General features: G+C 41.6%; 1 protein-coding gene across 1 annotated transcript in view; it reads right to left on the bottom strand.

The window, feature by feature from the left end:
- Nucleotides 1-17609, bottom strand: part of MED13L (mediator complex subunit 13L) — a 168831-nt gene that overhangs the window by 141437 nt on the left and 9785 nt on the right. The window contains exon 2 of the mRNA XM_014894595.2: nt 8246-8483. Within this exon, the coding sequence (XP_014750081.2) occupies nt 8246-8483 (238 nt within the window). The remainder of the gene's footprint in view (nt 1-8245; nt 8484-17609) is intronic.

The raw sequence follows: 17609 nt of genomic DNA, 5'->3' as shown, positions 1-17609 counted from the left end.
CCCTCATTCTTAACCTACTCCATGTATTCAGTTGTCTGCCACTTGCTCCTCCTCTTCATTCCATGCAGGAGTATGGTTTTGTTTGATTCTTTGGAAAGGCCATATTCCAGCTTCAGGGCCCTGAGGTTTCAATGAACATCAGGAACAGTCTTGACATTTCCAAAGCTGCCTCCCCCCCATTTTCCTGGCTGATCACTGACACCCCGAGCCATGGATCACATCTGGGAATTGCCACAGGGACACGTTGCCAGGTATCCAACGTACTTGTCCTACAGATTACAGTCAGATCCCAGGATAAGTAAGTGCAGGTGTATAATGAAGCCCCCTTAAAATGAAACCCGTCTCAGACTTGGGGTATAAGAATTCTGTAGTAAGATTTATGACCTTTTACAGGAACTTCATTATAAAGAAAGTGACTTTTATGTAATGAAAACCATCTCTCTCTGAAGAGGAATGATGTGTTAACATCAGCAGAGCTGTGTTTCAGTGTTTTCTGTTTGCAATCCAGCACCATCATTGTCACTTAAAGTTCATTAATTATTCTAAAAATGCCATTACCCAAATGCAATTGTATGCAATTTTTTAATCATTTTCTTCAGAAGGTGGCATTTCATCTATTTTAAAGTCTAAATTTTCCAGTAGAGCTTACCCCGTGTTCTTAGAATTACTCAATACATGAAAATACAAACATTAGTAATGAGCCCTATTAACGCAGATTTCACTTCAAGCTAACTTAGATTTACTTCACACAGCTAAGTGAGTTCATTTCACTGGAAAAAGAGATTCCCTAAAGGAAAAAAACATCAACTACTGTGGCAGATATTGCCCAATACATCGTTGGAAAATAAATTCTACTGATTGGATTTTTTTTCATTCCCCCACCCCCACAGCACTTTTAAAAATACAGTCTTTTAATGATTGTTTAATTTTCATATAACTAGAATATAAATCCTTTACATACTGCTTTATTGCAGCTGCAGCATAATGTCTTATTTTTCATGGAAAAAAACCTAATTACGTGGTTCACCGAATTGCCTGTGGTAACACATCAATTTTATTTACATTCAAAAGTTGGACTTGAGTTTGTTTCCAGCACTCCAGTTAATTCCAAGCTCATTTTACACAATAGTTCTCCTGGATTCATTAGTAACACCTCACTCTGCTGTTATTGGGAGGGATTCCCAGCTATTGGATCCTTGCTTTGGGTTTCCAGTGGTTTCTGGGCAGTTCCACAGTTCTATCCCACTTTAAATATCCTGGATTTGCTCTAAGTCTGGCCTTGCTGGAACAGTTCTGCCAAAGGACCATCAAATGTCTCTCCAGAAGGCAGCTGTTAATGTTGCCTCTCGAATACCAACTCCTTTTCCCACAAAAACACCAGAGGAAAACAACAACTATTGTGTGGCAAATAAAACCTAAAAGGTTAATTACTCAAAATTACTCAAAATTTCAACTATTTCAGTCGAACTGAGCTTATATATGGAAAGCAGAAAGATTATGAGGAAGCACATGGATTCAGTAGAGAATTTGTTGGCTTTGCCTTCCATCAGTCTTTCCTCAAAACTGTTTTCAGAGGTAATTTGTTGCAAACAACAGGAAAACCTCTGAATTCCCAGCCATGAATATAATTAAGATGTTAATTCTTGAGTGATATAAATAAAACAATAAAAAGCATTAAGCTTTTTTACGTAGGGCCCTTTGGTGGATTCCACACTTTCTAATAACTTTTTAGTCTTAGATATGGCCAGCTGTAAGAAGAGGGAAAATGCACTATGTGAGGATGATCCATGGAATATCCTGAGCTGGAAGGGACCCACAAGGATCAGTAAAGTCTATTTTTTGACTAGAATTGCTAATGAATTCACAAATGCCACATGTACTTATTGGATCCTGCACTGAACACTGAGATTCCCTGTCCATGTGGAAACAAAACCACTGAAGGAGAGAGGAATTAAGGCAAAGGTAAGTGCAATAACAATTCCAAACAGGACACTCAGTTTTAATTTTTTAATGACTCCCATAAACCAACTTTCAAGTAAAAGGAGTAGAAGTGGTGGGAAGAACATTTATTTTTAAAAGAAAACAAAACAAAATGAAGACATCTCGCCCAGACACAATAAGGCTCTTGTCAACTTCATGTGTATAAAAGGAGTTGGCATTTTCCCATGAAGCAATTCCTTAATCCCAAATGATGGCATAATAACCTCATTTAATATGCCTCCTTAAAAGAAAAAGTTTATTTTGTCTAAGCTGAACTTCAACTGGCAATCACTGGACACCAATTACCAGTGTCAGATATAAGGGTCACAGAACAATTCTGTGGGCTGAGAAAGCAGGAATTCACTTTTCAATCCCATCTTCTTGCCAAAAGAATGGAAAAGTTGAACTTTGTTTTCATGTCTCTGGGAATAATCTATGCTAGGCAATTAAGAAAATGCAAATGACTTATCTTATTGAAAATAATCAAGCCAGAAACAGACTTTTCAGTAACTTAATATTCCAATAAAGTCTTCTGTCATAGGAACCTACTTGTTAATTCCACTCCACACTCAAGAACCGGCAATTAACCATTTTCAGATTTCACTTCAAATTATTAATAAGTGGTACTCAGCTGCTTGATATTCATTGCTGCTTTTTAAATGGAAAACCTTCCAAAAGCCTGGCATTTCAGATCCTTTATTCCTTGTTCATGAGCTGCTTTTCCATGCCCTGGCTGCTCTCCTTCCTGCTACCACTGGGCATGACAAGAGTTCTGGGGTTTATGGAGTTGTTGTTGTAATTAAAATTGCTGTAATACACATCCTATGCTTTCACCGAGGCCCAGGGATCCAAGGAATAACCTTTGGGCGAATCCAAGGAAGTCTCCAAGCCAGCTGTAATGCAATTCCAGCAGCAACCCCCTCCCTTCTTGCCCACTGCCATAATCTCATAGTAGAATGAAAAGACTGAGGAGCACTCTCATTTGAACAGCCATTTCATGGCAAGGGGGCTCAGTCTTCATTTCACGCATTGCTTCACACACTTCAAATATGTTTGAATAGGCAGGAACATCTTCTCATTCAATAATTAACATATCTCACTACACAGGGCTTAGAACATACTCTGTAATTCCTGACAGAGCTCCCAATTCCTCACAATTGCAGAAATAAGACAGTACCCTGAAAGAACCTTAAATAAGCTCAAATTGAAAGGAAAGTAGATTTTTCACTACTTTTTTGGTTCCACAAATGTAAAAGCAAATAATTAAAATTTTTTCCAAGTTTTCCATTATTTTTCTTTTAGTCCTTAATAAATGCTGACAAGCACCAACTACTAAACATTTACAGGTTAAACACTGACTTAATTTAGAAGACTTGACTGATGAATGAAACTTTGAAATCTAGCAGTCCATAATAGAGTATTAAGAGCCCTTCTTAGCAGGAATAAAAACAACTAAATTGATTTCTGGGGCAAGTTGTTCTCCTCAGCAAAGATCCTTAAAAAACACAGCTGACATGTTTTGCTTTCCTGTAGGTAAAAATCAGCAAATTTCAAGTAGAGAAACAATAGCAGAAATTAATTTTGGGGCACAATCACGTGGGTTAATGTGGGTGCCCTGCACACAGCTCTTCCTACAGGCAGCATTTTTCCCTCCTCACTTTTATCAGGGGATTACGGCTGCACCAGCCCAATATGCCAAGAATTCATAAACAGGAACAAGCCAAAGCTCCAGGTTTTTCCTGTCACAGCTCAAATTTCAGCTACGTTTTTAAACTTACCAAGCTGCAAGGATCATGTACAATAATCTTTCAGGAAAGACTTGCCTAATTCATTCAAGATAATCTATTCTTCATAAGCGTTTCCATCCAAATTCTTATATTCTACATAGCAGAAGGTGAAATAGTATCATTTTTCTGGAGAAGCAGCTCCAGAAATCAATGGATCAAGTGCAATATATCAGATTCCCAATACCTACCAGAATCAGTGAGTTCAGGCACACAAGCTACTAAGCTGATAGAAGGATGTAGTTTTACCTAGAGAACTATCACACATTCAGAATTTATTCATTGTCAAGCTCCTGTCTCACATCCTGCCAGCTTTCCAGAGTCCACCTCCAGTGCTGTGCTTACAGTCACCAACCTGTATTCTCAGTAGTGGTACACAACAATCTCTGCATTATCCCTGAGAATTCCAACATTCTATACTACAAATGCAGCAAAGTGGAATATATCTATAAATCCAGTACAGAGATTATAAATTGATAGATAAAACTGTCAGAGAATTACAAAATATTCTGAGTTGAAAGAGATCCACAAGATCATCAAGTCCAACTCTTGGAGTGGTGAAAAATGTCAGAGCAAAGTGCTTTTTGCAAAAGCAAAGGGAACTGAGGAACAGATCTCCCTTCCCTATAATTTCTGTGGAACCCACAGGGTCCAGGGCAGAGGTGGGAGAAGAGAGAAAACCCAAGAGTTGAGTCTAAATTTTCTGTGATGCTCCAGATGGTATTTGGTCACTAAATGCAAATGAGAGTTCTGCAACTTGCAAATCCACAATGTTCATGTCAAAAACACTTCCAACAGTCAGACACTCCCTCCTCTCCTTCCACTTCTTCTGTCGGATGTTCAAAAAATGGATTTATGGGAAAAGGTACTGTGGCTGGAGCAGTTGCCAAACCTCTCCAGGCAATATCATTAAACAGCATTTGTCCTTCAGAAAATCAAACTTGAACAAACTAAAGCAACACCCAACTTTTTCAGACTTACAGAATCACTCCAGTTTTTCCTCACTCACTGACCCCACCCCAATTATCTTCTTCCACCCACCACTGAATAAAGATCTTCAACCTCTCATCCAGTTTTAAATGCCATCCCAATAAAAACCAGAACATCATAGTCAAGGCTGGCAGGAAGAAGAAATGTAGGAGAATGTGCAAAAGACACCTCTGAAGTTCCCAGCTGCCTGGTTAATCCAACCACTCCACTGATCTAGAACTGCTCTGCAAATAATTGTTTTTACTTAATCTCCCATGACAGCATTTAATTATCCACAGTTTTGGAAAGCTACTACATAAACAATTCTCCTCGTACCTCCTGTTTACAACCAGTAAGTTGTTTTCCCTATGACTACTTGAAATGCTTTTATTAATGGTAGATCTGTTGTTTACCAAATCTTCAATGTTATAAAAAAGAACCCTTAGAGTTCATGAGCAGAAGTTTTTGAAGTGCTTCTGAAAGCAAAGCCTCAGTTTGGACTTTTCCTCTGTCTAGTGAAAGCAGTAAATATCATACAGCACTACGAGTGACTCTTATCCAGAAAAAAATCAAAAATTATAATTTAGACTTGAATTAATAAAACATAATATTTAAAAATTAAATTCTTTAAAATTCAATTATCACTAAATTATTTCACTTTCAAAGCATGAGACCCAGGCAGGAAAGAGAAATCAAAAACTTTGGTTTTGGTAAGAATTCATAATCTTACTAGATACCCAATTTGTTTTGGATAAACTCTAGTCTTCCTCTTGGATTTGCAGCATCAGATTCCTGGGACTTGTGCTCCTGAACATGTGAATACAACACAACAAAGTTCTGGCCATGGAACTCTTAAGTCACAGTGGCAATCCAACCTGCAGGAGCAGCATTTCAAGCCAAAGCAGCTCATTTCCTGAGCAGCTTATCCCAAAAAACCAGCATCATGTTACCCCAGGCCAGCTGACAGGCAAGGAAAACTCTGCTTCAGTAACTTTCCTATTTTCTGTTTGTATGCCCACATGGAAATGCCCTTTATATTTTCAGGAAGCTAATTTCAACTATCAAATAGTTCAGTACTGTTGCCTGTTTATACAATAAAACGTAGAATAAACTTGTTCCTTTTGCCTTCTGGCTGCATGAAGCAGTGAACACAAACTGTGTCCTTTGTCCTATCTCAAGGAATCAATGGACATAAATGCCTTGTTCTGGCAGAATTTGAGGCTCAATATTTTGTCAATACTGATGTTTGAACTCTAAAATGTACAGAACAGAGCCCGACAGCCCTATCAGCAGGAAAATGTACAACACTTACACAATTTACATCACTTTGAACTATATCTGATAAGTCACTACAAGTGTTTCAATGTGCTTTTAATATAGAACAAGGAAATCTATCCTTGTAGGATTTACACACGTGACAACAGACGAGTTTCAGATTGAATTCCACTTAAAAGTTACTGCTCTGAAGGCTCCAGCCTGGATGCTGGAACACCCCGAGTGCTGTGTCCAGTTCTGAGTCCCTCAGCTCAGGAAGCACACTGAGGGGCTGGAGCATGTCCAGGGAAGGGAACAGAGCTGGAGAAGGGGCTGGAGCCCCAGGAGAGGCTGAGGAAGCTGGAAAAGGGGCTCAGCCTGGAGAAAAGGAGGCTCAGGGGGGCCCTTGTGGCTCTGCACTTTCCCTGACAGGAGGGGCAGTGAAGGGGGGTCGGGCTCTGCTCCATGGAACAGGGACAGGAGGAGAGGGAACGGCCTCAGGCTGTGCTGGGGGCAGCTCAGGTTGGACACCAGCAGGAATTTCTGCATGGAAAGGGTTGTTAAACATTTGTTGGGGCTGCCCAGTGAGGTGGTGGAGTCCCGTCCCTGGAGGTGTCCAACGAACACCTGGACATGGCACTCAGTTCTTTGGCTGGGGGATCAAGCACAGGTTGGACTCAATGACCTTGGAAGTCCTTTCCAAACTAAATAATTCTGTGATTCCATGAAATTTTGAACCAGGCAAACAGTGTGTGACAGTGATGCTTTGCTATACTCTGCCCCATGCTGCACCCAGCAGAAGCAGGTTTAGCTGTCCAGACATTTAAGTGGATTTCTACACCTCCACCACTGGAAGCAGCATCACATTGTTGTAACCAAGATGTCAGATATAAACAAGCTCCTTCAATTTACAACAGAAGCATCACCTGCAACTCCCCTCAAATAAAAAGACACTTTAGTCCCATCTACTGCGTTTGAAATATTAAATAAACTATATTTCACTAAGAGAAAAGCATATATTATTAAAGCATTGCTGGGTTAGTAGAAATATTACCCATTCCCTCATTCAAAACAGGTGCCTCATAAAAAATGAATGTCAGTGGAATGGCTCAGTGCAGCACTTGTGAGCCATCTCTTTAATTATACATGATCACAGGGCTACCTGCATGGAACACACCCCAAGGTACTCAGGCCTCCATATCTGTGATTTCACAGGCTCTGGTGCCAAATAAACAATCTGGCAGCCATCAAAGCAGGAAGTTTGGAATGGTGCTTAGAACAGAATGAAAAGAAATGAATATACCATAACACAGGATTAAACAGTGCAGGGTACAGGTGGGAGATAAGGGACAACTCAAGCACACTTGATAAACAAAATATTCTGTGTACTTGAAACAAACTTTATCACCAGGTCACCAGAAGGTCTAAAGGCCACAAAGATAAAAAATTATTGCAAGAAACCAGAACCTGATCCTTATGATTGTCTTGGGTTTTTTTTAAACTACCAGAACTGGTAAACTTCAATAGTTTTCTCACAAAACACAAGGTGAAAATGGAGGTAAAATTCATACAGCCTAATAAAAGACCTTTTAGTTCAGGCAAACTAAAACTTGTCCCAGCAACATACACCACCAAAAAGAAAAACAATATATACTGGATATAGGTCAAACCCAAACAGGATCACAACAAATACAGCAGAAGTAACTTTACCATGTTAAGGCTCCACATTCTGGAGACAATCCCAGTTGCATAAAGCCTATAATCACCAACTTATCACTGTCACCTCTGACCTACCTGCTCCTTCCTGCCTCTTATTTCACTCACTTATTGCAACCTGCCTTGGATCATGCTCAAATCCTGCAGCATGAGCAAGGAGCAAGTCCTGACCTCATAGATTTACGTGGGGTGCCATGGAGTTCACCTGATTCTACAGGAGAGGTGATTTATTCCATCAGCTACTACCTTATGTCTGAGCTGGGGTATTATTATCATCATCAGTACCCCTTGAACTAGAATCTACTCTATTTTTAGAGGTTCCACAAAAATCCAAGTCATGACGTTGACTAGAGGTTCAAGTTTCACGTTGCATTTTATCACACAGCAAAAAAAGCCAAATTTACAGGCTTCTTTTGTTCTCCTGTAGGTCTTAAAACACAAACTACGACAAAAATCACATAAAGTAGCAAGTTAAAGCATTTAAAAACATGTCCTTTTTCACTGGAAAAACCAGAAGTAATGAGAAGCAGAGAGTGGCTTACTGTGCAGCTCACGGTGGATGACATCGACCAGGTTGGGCTCGTCCCCCCACCAGAATATCCAGAGCTCCTTGCAGTCGGGTTTGACGTCGCGGCGCCACACGCACAGCAGGTTGGCCTGCAGGCAGCGGATGAAGCTGAGCAGGATGGGATCATCCTGGGCTGGAGCTGAAATGATGGGCCCACAGTCCCCATGGCCTTCAAAGTTGTACCTACGCCATTTGATGCCCGTGAGTTCAGCCTATGGGAAACAAAATAAGAAGTAAAAAGTCATTGGATTACTTTATAATTTAGTTATAGTCATAGTTTGTTTCATTTTCATTGGTTAATTCCTCAATTCAAGTTCCAAAATCCTCCAATTCATAGATTTTCCTTTATTCCCCTTCAAGGAAAAAAAATAAACAGCACTGAATAAACCTGGCTTATCCCTGCATTTAGGTTTTCACCACAACCTGACTCCCTTCTACCCATTTCTATTCTATTCATTTCCAACAGCTTCATTCAATGTCTAACCTTATTGTTATCTTATTGTCATCTTACAAGTTAAAAAGGAAAAAAAAAAAAAAAAAAAATCAAACAGAGAGAGGGAATAGGGCTCATTGCCTACAGGCTGCTTGGAGGCCACATGAGCTCAGTGTGAGCCCAAAAGTTGGCCACTTAAAAGTCACAAGTACCACAGAACTTAAGAAAACCAGTGACTTACTGGACAAGCTAAAGCAGCTTCACATTGTGATGTTACAGGTTTACCAAATGGGCTTTTTATTTTTATTTTGTCCAAATGAACAAAAGCAGACTATGGAAAGTTGCCATTTACTGCCTCTCAACCAGACAGAATTCTCTTATTAACCATCAAGGGAGAATAAAGAAAGAACAGATTTGCTACCCAGACGTTTGGGAAAGGTTTTCTTTGGGCACTGAACAGGCTCCCCAGGGAATGGGCACAGCCCCAAGGCTGCCAGAGCTCCAGGAGTGTTTGAACAACACTCTCAAGGATGCACAGGGTGGGATTGTTGGGGTGTCTTGGCAGGGCCAGGAGTTGGATTTAATGATCCTGGTGGGTCACTTCCAATACTGGGTGTTCTGTGACTCAGATTTTCCTCCACACCCAGTTTACCCCATCCCTGTTGTAGCTTCCCCCTTACTCTCTAGCACAGGACAGGGAATACCCCCAGGACAGTCTGGCTGTTATCAAACACAACTGGTGTGTGTATACCCTGCTCACAGCAGCCTTGTACTCTACTCTCCAACCTGTTACCACATTCCTGCTGCTGCTACTCCCTCCACTGCTTCATTTCCAGTGTTCACACCTTCCCTTGGCTGCCCAGAAGCAGCCGGTGCTCAGCTCCCAAGTGCTCCTGCAGGAACAGCCAGCTGCTCTGCCGTGAGGAGTGCAAACACTCCAAGGCAGCAGCTACACCTCTGATGAGAGAGGGCATTGCCAGGAACAAGGGGAAGAGCCAGCAGTGGAAACACTGACTGTAGGAATGAATTTTTACTCCTAAAGAAAACCAAAGACTTGACGATCACATATTCCTCCCACTGTCACCACCTGTGTAAGGACATTCAACTTCTCCAAAACCCAAATTCCCCATTACACACAGAAGGATTTCCTTTTTCAAGTCCACAAACTTAGTCCATTTACAGGTTTAAACTCTAAAATTTACTTCTGTCCACCACAGTAGCTGGAAGGAGCCTGTCTGGTTCAAGAGCAGACTGGTGAACTGCCGAGGAGCTGAAGGTGATGCTCATCATACCAGCTACAGAAGCAAAAAACACAAGTATTTCTTGGATCTTGTAAATACATTCTCTGAAACAGTTTCACCTCATTCCTGTATACTGCCTGATACAGAAGGACTCTGGCCCATGCTACAGTTCCTGGGACTCTGCCTCAAGGACTATTTCCCCAAACACTGATTATCCACTTAATTGTCCTCTGAAGAAGCCTCACCAGGCACGCAGCCACACAGTGCTGTACTGGGAAGGGGAAAAAAACCTATGGAACAGTGAACAGAAAGGAAGTTGGGTTTGTTGTTTGCAGGCCCCATGGCATCTTTAGCTCCACAGGGCAGAAGTGACACTGCCATCCTATATCCTGCTAGCAGGACACCAGTCCTGGATTGTCCCAGCTGGAGGCTCCCTACAGCCAGCACTGAGCTCTTGCACTCAGACAGAAATGCTGATCAGCCATCCAAAGGGTTGAGAACTATGGAAAAGGAAATGTGAAAAGATAGTCCAGGCTAGCTAAGATACACAGCCATGTGCCACCTTCCTGGAACAACAAGGGCAGAGGAATGCAGGAGGAAGAGGCAAAATGGAAGCAGTAAAGTTATTTTTTCCATAGTATGGTGCTGGGTCTCCTCATACACTAAACAACAGTCTAAGAGAAAGTGCTCCTCCAAAACATCTACATCTGTTCTATGTGTGTCTCCAGCTATAGCTTGGGCAAGGAACGGACAGAGTTTCTGAAACAGGATAATAAATTCACCTATGAACCACAAAACACCAAGAATTAGTGCCAGCATAGGCAACGTGTGAAAAAATGAAGCTAAATGTCTGTGCCATTACCAGCTAAGAACTTATGCGAAGTCACAAAGAGCATGGAACAGGAAGATGACGAAAACCAAAACCAAAAACCCAACTGAACAAAGGACCTTACCCAACAGCAGCACTCGCTTGATCCACACAGCAAAAGCCACAGCTCAGCTGTTTCAAAGAGCAGAGAGGCTCCTGTGGCTTCCTGCCAGCTCAGAGGTATCACTCCAACATCCCCCCCAGAGGAGGGATGAAACAGAGTCAAGGAAAGCACAGCGAAATCAGCAGAGCTGCACCTAATTTAATTCTGCACTAACAAACTCCTGGAGTCTGTAATTCTGTGGACTGTGAGGAATGATAAACTACTAACCTGGATCACACCAGTGGCCACCCATACAGAGAGAGACTCCTGAGAAAAGGGAGAGACAAGTCCTGGGGCTTTGGACTCGGCAGCAGCATTAAATGAGCTCTCACACATCGTTTCCCAGTCCGAGTTGCAGAGATGTGGTTCAGCACATGTACTGGGATATGTCTGTTTCTGTTTAAATTTTTAATAGGTAAGCATCAATAGTAATCCCTCAGAACTTCTGGATTATGTCCTCATGTTAATTAAAACTGAATTCAAATAGAGATTTGAATCCAGAAGGGACACACAAGAGCAGACTACACCCAAAACACTTACATACATTCTACGCCTCTACTGATGTTCTGTGTAAAGTATTTAACTCACTATAGGGAGAAGATCTGCATCCACATGGGGATTTATTTACATTAATTTCTTTAAACAAACCAACAGCCCTGGTTTGAAAAGGCCTCCATCTGTAGCAGGGTTTGCACAGACAAGACAAGCAGTGAGCTGTGATTCTGGGAACTGTTCTGAAGCACCAAATGTGGTTTCAGTTGTGCTTCACTGGCAGCGAGCACAGACTGACCCAACACAGCCTCCTCCTCCTCAGCCCCAGCCACGCATTTCCATGTCCCAGTCTGACACTGGATCTGGTCGTGGAATCACTCGGTGAATGGGATCACTTCATCAATTTAAACAAGAGAAAGCAAGAGAAAGACAAATGCTTCCAGGCTCAGCACCCTGACAACTCATCCTGCAGCCAGGGAAGCACCAAGCAGCTCCAGGAGAGGAGGGAGAGGGGAGTAGGATCTTTCCTGTCAGGGACAGCTCCAATCAGATAAAACACAACTTTCAGTGCACCCAGACCGCTGTTTGTGTACACCTCAACCAACACAAGCAAGCACTGGTGCCAGAGCAGGCCCTGCCTGGGTGTCCCTGCAGCACTCAGCTGCTGCTCAGACATGCACACTGAGCTGGGCTGACTCAAACCCAGAAGGGTTGGATTAAACGACTTTTTCCTCTACTCAGATCAGTCCCCACACCTGATTCATTAAACAGCCACAGAGATGCTTGTACCGGGAAGTCTGAGGACAGCAAAGCAGGTCAGGGAGGGCAGAGCTGCTCTGATTAGTAAAACTGTTGGTTTGAAAGCAGTCTGAAACACTGAGACAGAAACCAAAATTGCCAACCTGAGGACAAAACAGTGAACATGCTGTTTAACTCACAACTGGCTAGAGATGAATGCAGAACAAAGCAGAACTCTTGCCAGGTGATGTAATTTACTGTGTTTCTTGCATCTCTTCCCATATGCACAGTTTTGGCTTATTGCAGTTGCTACAATGTTTTTAAAACTAAAAAGCCTGACCAAAAAAAAGGAACTTACAAATACTTATTATTATACAATACTGTTAGCAAATCATGCATTAAATGAGATTTTTGCTTTGGTTTATAAAGGAACATGTGTTATGGAAGACTGTGCTGTGAAGAGTTCAGCTGCTCAGATAAGTGGGGCTGTTCTGAAATGGAGTTTTTTTCCTAAGTTCAGCTAACTGCAGTTGGACACAGAATATTTGAGAGACGCCAGTTCTAAATGCACTGGGCCAACCGTGTAAGGAAACAGAGAAATTGGATCTCTAACAGTAATACCCAAACCCTTCACTAACATCCAACATCTTACAAAGTAATTCCCAAGACACAAAAAGATCTGTTTCTGATGTTTTCAAAAGCAGCTGTCAGGGTAGAGGACTGTGTTCAAGTTCCACACAGGCATCCAAAACCACCCAAAACATCCCCAAGAAACAGGCATTAATGAAAACAGTGCATTGTCAATGTCTTTTTTGAGATGCGTGGCCATAGAGTGATCACACAGAGTCCCTTGGAAAGGGACACAAGCTCGGGTTTCAGGGACCATCATCACACCCTGCAGAGTGAAACAGCCTCAAAAAGAGATGAACTGAGAGTGTTCAAACCTCTGATCCCCCCTGCACACACCGACAAGCAGAGAGACACAGAAAGCAAATTAGCACTTTCTTTCACACCCTGCTGCCCTAAATACAGACACCTCCACATGTACCTGCCACAGCTCAGGGCTCCAGGACACCATCCACGACTGTGAATTCATTGGAGAAAACCTAAGCTCTCATTCTTTTCCCCCTTCAGGCTTAAATCACAATAATAGCAGGCTGGGAGGGTCCTCTGCTGATCTCATTGTGCTCCCTCAGATTGGTAGAGTTTAGGCTGCTAAAAATCACAATTCCCCAGTAACATTTCACAGTACACAACTTGGTGCTGGCATGCTCCCAGCAACCCTGAAGATATAATTAGTGCTGGGTAGCCACTGTGACTGTTTTCCTCTTCTGCAGCCCTTGCAGATGAAACACAAACAAACCCATCTTCCACCTCCTCTTTCATTTCCCATCTCCACCAAATGCTTTTTGGCCTCTGTTTTATGGGAAATGGACAGGCCAACTCTAAATTAACTTCTCTAGTTCACTTGAGTAATTCCACCCATTTTAATACCCAAAGCTCCCTTGGAGAGATTATACAATAATATAGACACAGCAGAAGGAGAAAGAGAGCATAATAAGTTTGAGAAATCATTGTATTTGGCCACACCAAGCATAGAGCAGAGCTATTTTTTAACTACTTTGTGCTTCTCTACATTAAAAACAATGACTAAAACTACATAACTATGTTATTTTTCCTGCTTCATATAGTACAGAAAAATTAAAAAAAGCTAAGACAGACACAGGCTGCAGAGTGTAGAAAATCATTACTCTAGTACTTTCAAAATAGGAAAGATACATTGGAAGGAGGTAATATCATGTAATTAATAAAAGAGCCAGACATCCATCACACAGGCCCTCAGCTCCAACCCTGCTTTCTCAAAGACTTTCAACATGGCAACATTCAGCTCATTTTTCACACTTCTCCAATTTGAAACAAAACAAAAACCAAGAATAAAAATACTTCCCAGTTTGCTGCCTAAAAGGTTCCACTCAGATAAACTCAGGTCTGCTCAGTGCTTCAAACATAACTTTCTTTAATGGTCTTAAAAAGACACAGCAAGACACCTCATCATTTCTACAAATACATTTCAGGTAAACAAAGGGAATATAAAAGCTTTCATCAAATGTCCTTCCAACCAAGGGGAAGATGTTAAGCTGCCCAGAGTACCTTAAAACATTTTATTTACTGGCCTCTGAAGTTAGGCTCAGTCTAAACAATTCCTCTAATCTAGAATTTTGTTTGCTTCTACGTAGGAGAGTAGTTGCTAAGTATCTTTAGTCTACAATTTATGCTTCAAATTGGAACATAAAACATGCAAATGCCACATATATGTTTGCCAGTTTTATTAGTGTCTCATCTTGAGAGCTTCATTCAAGTAAGTAGCTATTCTGAAGCCACCAGAGACTCATACTAAGGACTACTCACATGAGTGAAAATCTGCATAAGAAAGCCCTTAGTTCATAGTCCAAGAATTTAAACTGTAGTTAAAGGTGTCATGGGAATTACACCACCATTTTAATTAAATGCTGTAAGATCTTGCAGACAGACTCAAGATTAGCACCATCTGTTTTGGTTACAGTGTCTCATTTCACTACATCATCCTCACACAGCAACGAAATATCATTGCACACTCCACTCCAGCCATTTCAATACCAGATAAAAATTATGTCATGTTGATAACACTTCACCAGGAAGGAAGGACAAAAGGACGAGGACAGGGGGACTGAAAACTACTCCGTAACAATGTGTTGCTTGTGGGGGAGACAAACACCATCCCCTCTAGCAGCGAAGTAAAGTATTTAGTAACATCTGCCTAAGTCCTTGTCAAGTGAATTGAAAGAATAGAGGAGACTGCTTAACTAAAAAATTCATTTTCTTCACAGCTTTACGGACTGTTTGGACACCCTGAGAGAGGTTCCTATTCCCACAGCAAAACTGAGCAGTGCCAGCACCTGTCCCCAGACATTCCCTGTCTTTTCTGCTGGGTCTGAAGATCTCTGGGGTTTGAAAACCCACAGCAGACTGACCACCTCGGCCCTGCAGGGTCTCCTGAAATCAGATCATTCCCTGAACCACATATTAACATTCTCCCTTTCTGATTTCCAGTTTAAAAAAGCGAGGAATGGTTTGTGTTCCCTTCCCTCAGGGCTTATCCCTTCTGCCCCTGTAAGAGGGAGGGATCACATGGCAGTGCAGAGGCCTTGCATGCACTGAATGAGCTTCAAAAGGACATTTCTGTGAGGCCAAGTATTGCCATTACTGCACTATGTCCTCCAAACATGCTCTGAAATCAACCCCAAAAGTAGCACATTAAAAAATAGCTAATGTTGCAATGGGTGTCCCATGGCCAAAAACAATCCCCATGCCATGGTTTGTGCTTCAGAGCCCAGCACTCAGCCTCAGCCCTCTTAGTATGCAACTGAGCAGCAGCAGAATGACATGTTTGACTTTAATCCTCTCCCTGCATAAGCACACAGTCAAGTGGCTGGAAAAAAAGGGATAAAGGGCAGCCACTAACAAGCTTTTAAAAATGAAGGATGAAAAAAATTACCTTTTTTTTGTTGTTATTCCTCAGCTTTTAAAACCAACGTGAAAGTGAGCATGCCAGTGCATGCAGCACATGTGCCTGGAACAGCTTTCTGCTGGATCAATCCCTGCACTCCATGATGCCTCCTTCCCTCATGCCCCCTGGAACAGATTATCTAAATGCTCCTACTCCAGAGCTGTTTGTGACAAGCAACAGTGTCAGGGCATTTGTGTGTCATCTTTTACCTTTGCAAGTCTCAGAGAAGGATTTAGCTGTAACCAAAATCCTATTATCAGGTATCTCCCTGATGGACTTCTGTACCTGGGGACATCTGAGATCCCATATCACAGTACTGAAGACCAGAAAACCAAGGCATTTCTAAAATAATAGATTGCACATTATTAAAATCCACGAACTAACAGTATGAGTTCTTATGCCTAAAAAGTAAACAGCACTGACAGAAATTAGGTATTTTTTCCTCTTTCTCCCCAGAGTGAGGGTGACTTTGCCCATTTAGGAGAAGAGGCAGCCAGGAAGATTAATTGCTTCTTTCAAAGAAACAAAAATCAGACTCATCTCAAAAAGAACTTGAGGTGGCAACCAAGAACCATTTTTCCCAGTGGAAAATATAAAAGGACTCCAATACTAATGCTCAAATTCCAGCAGCTCTGGCAGATGCAGGAGTTACCAACAAAGGCTTTTTGAGTGGCAAGCATAAAAGAAAGAGCAATCTCGTAAAAGCACCCAAATTACTGATATGGATCCAAACCCTCACAGAATTTCAAGGTTAAATACTAAAGTAGATGACTACAATCAAGCACAGCAGAAGGAAAATGAGCACACACTGACACACTGAAAGAGAAAAAGTGTTTTCTTCCAGTCCACTGCAAAAACAGGTTGGCAAAACAAAATCAAATGTGAGAAATTCTTATGAAAGAAACAGAAGGTGATACAGAAACGGAGGCCATTACAATTAATCTGTAGCTCTGCACATTCATCACAAACTGCAACTCTCGTTTCAAAACGTCAAGACCAGAAGAACTACAGGAATAGCAAAAAAAGTGTATATTCCATACAGTTAAAAAAACATCCAAGGATTAAGTCTGGTTGGTTGACAAGGGGGGAACTGAGGTTCTCTAGAGAACAGCTGCTGGTTTTCTTCCAGATATCAAATAAAATTAGCAGAACACAGACTCAAACCAAAACGAGGTGGCTGAAATGTTTGTATCAGGATAAAAACTTATGTACTAGTTTAGAATTTGTCTACAAAACATCCCTGGTTCAAGAAACCTCCCAACTAAATACACAGAGATTATTCAAGGGAAGTGCAACTACATCCATTTCAGCAAATCCAGCAGGTCAAACAAACACTGGTCACCACTGAGACAGGACACTTTGGAATTATGATTCCACAACGCTGTTCTATGCCCCTTCATTTAGCCAGGTACCAAGAAGTACCTTGGAAATCTCATCAGCACACAGAGAGCACTCACTGGTCACCCTCAGAGCTGCCATCCTCAGCCAGGACCCAATGTTCACTTATAAAGCAGCTAGAGTCATTCAGGACTAACTGCAGAGACTCTTAAAATCATTTTTAAACAATAAAGAATCTTTTTTTTTTTTTAATAAAAGACCTTTGAGTTACATCAACACCTTTCACCTTCAGTGAAGGCTTTGGTTAGCAAATCTGCAGCCTTTAAGCAATCTAGCAAATTCAGAACATGGTTCCATGCTGGTGCCTGGCTCAGCTGCTCCCCTCCACTGTCAAGGCTGTAACCCAGTTCATCAGAGATGGGAAAGGATAATGTGATAAGCATGGCTGGAAGCCAAAGGGCTGAGACTCCATCATCACTTGAAAAGATACTTTCAAGCCCAAAATATTCAAGACACAAACATAAGGAAACAAAGATGGCAGCAGCACTGTCCCAGGTCAGCATGGGAGTGACTCACAC

Source organism: Sturnus vulgaris, chromosome 19 (assembly GCF_052056855.1).
Source record: "Sturnus vulgaris isolate bStuVul1 chromosome 19, bStuVul1.hap1, whole genome shotgun sequence".
NCBI classification, from domain to species: domain Eukaryota; kingdom Metazoa; phylum Chordata; class Aves; order Passeriformes; family Sturnidae; genus Sturnus; species Sturnus vulgaris.
This window is presented reverse-complemented; position numbering and strand designations above follow the sequence as displayed.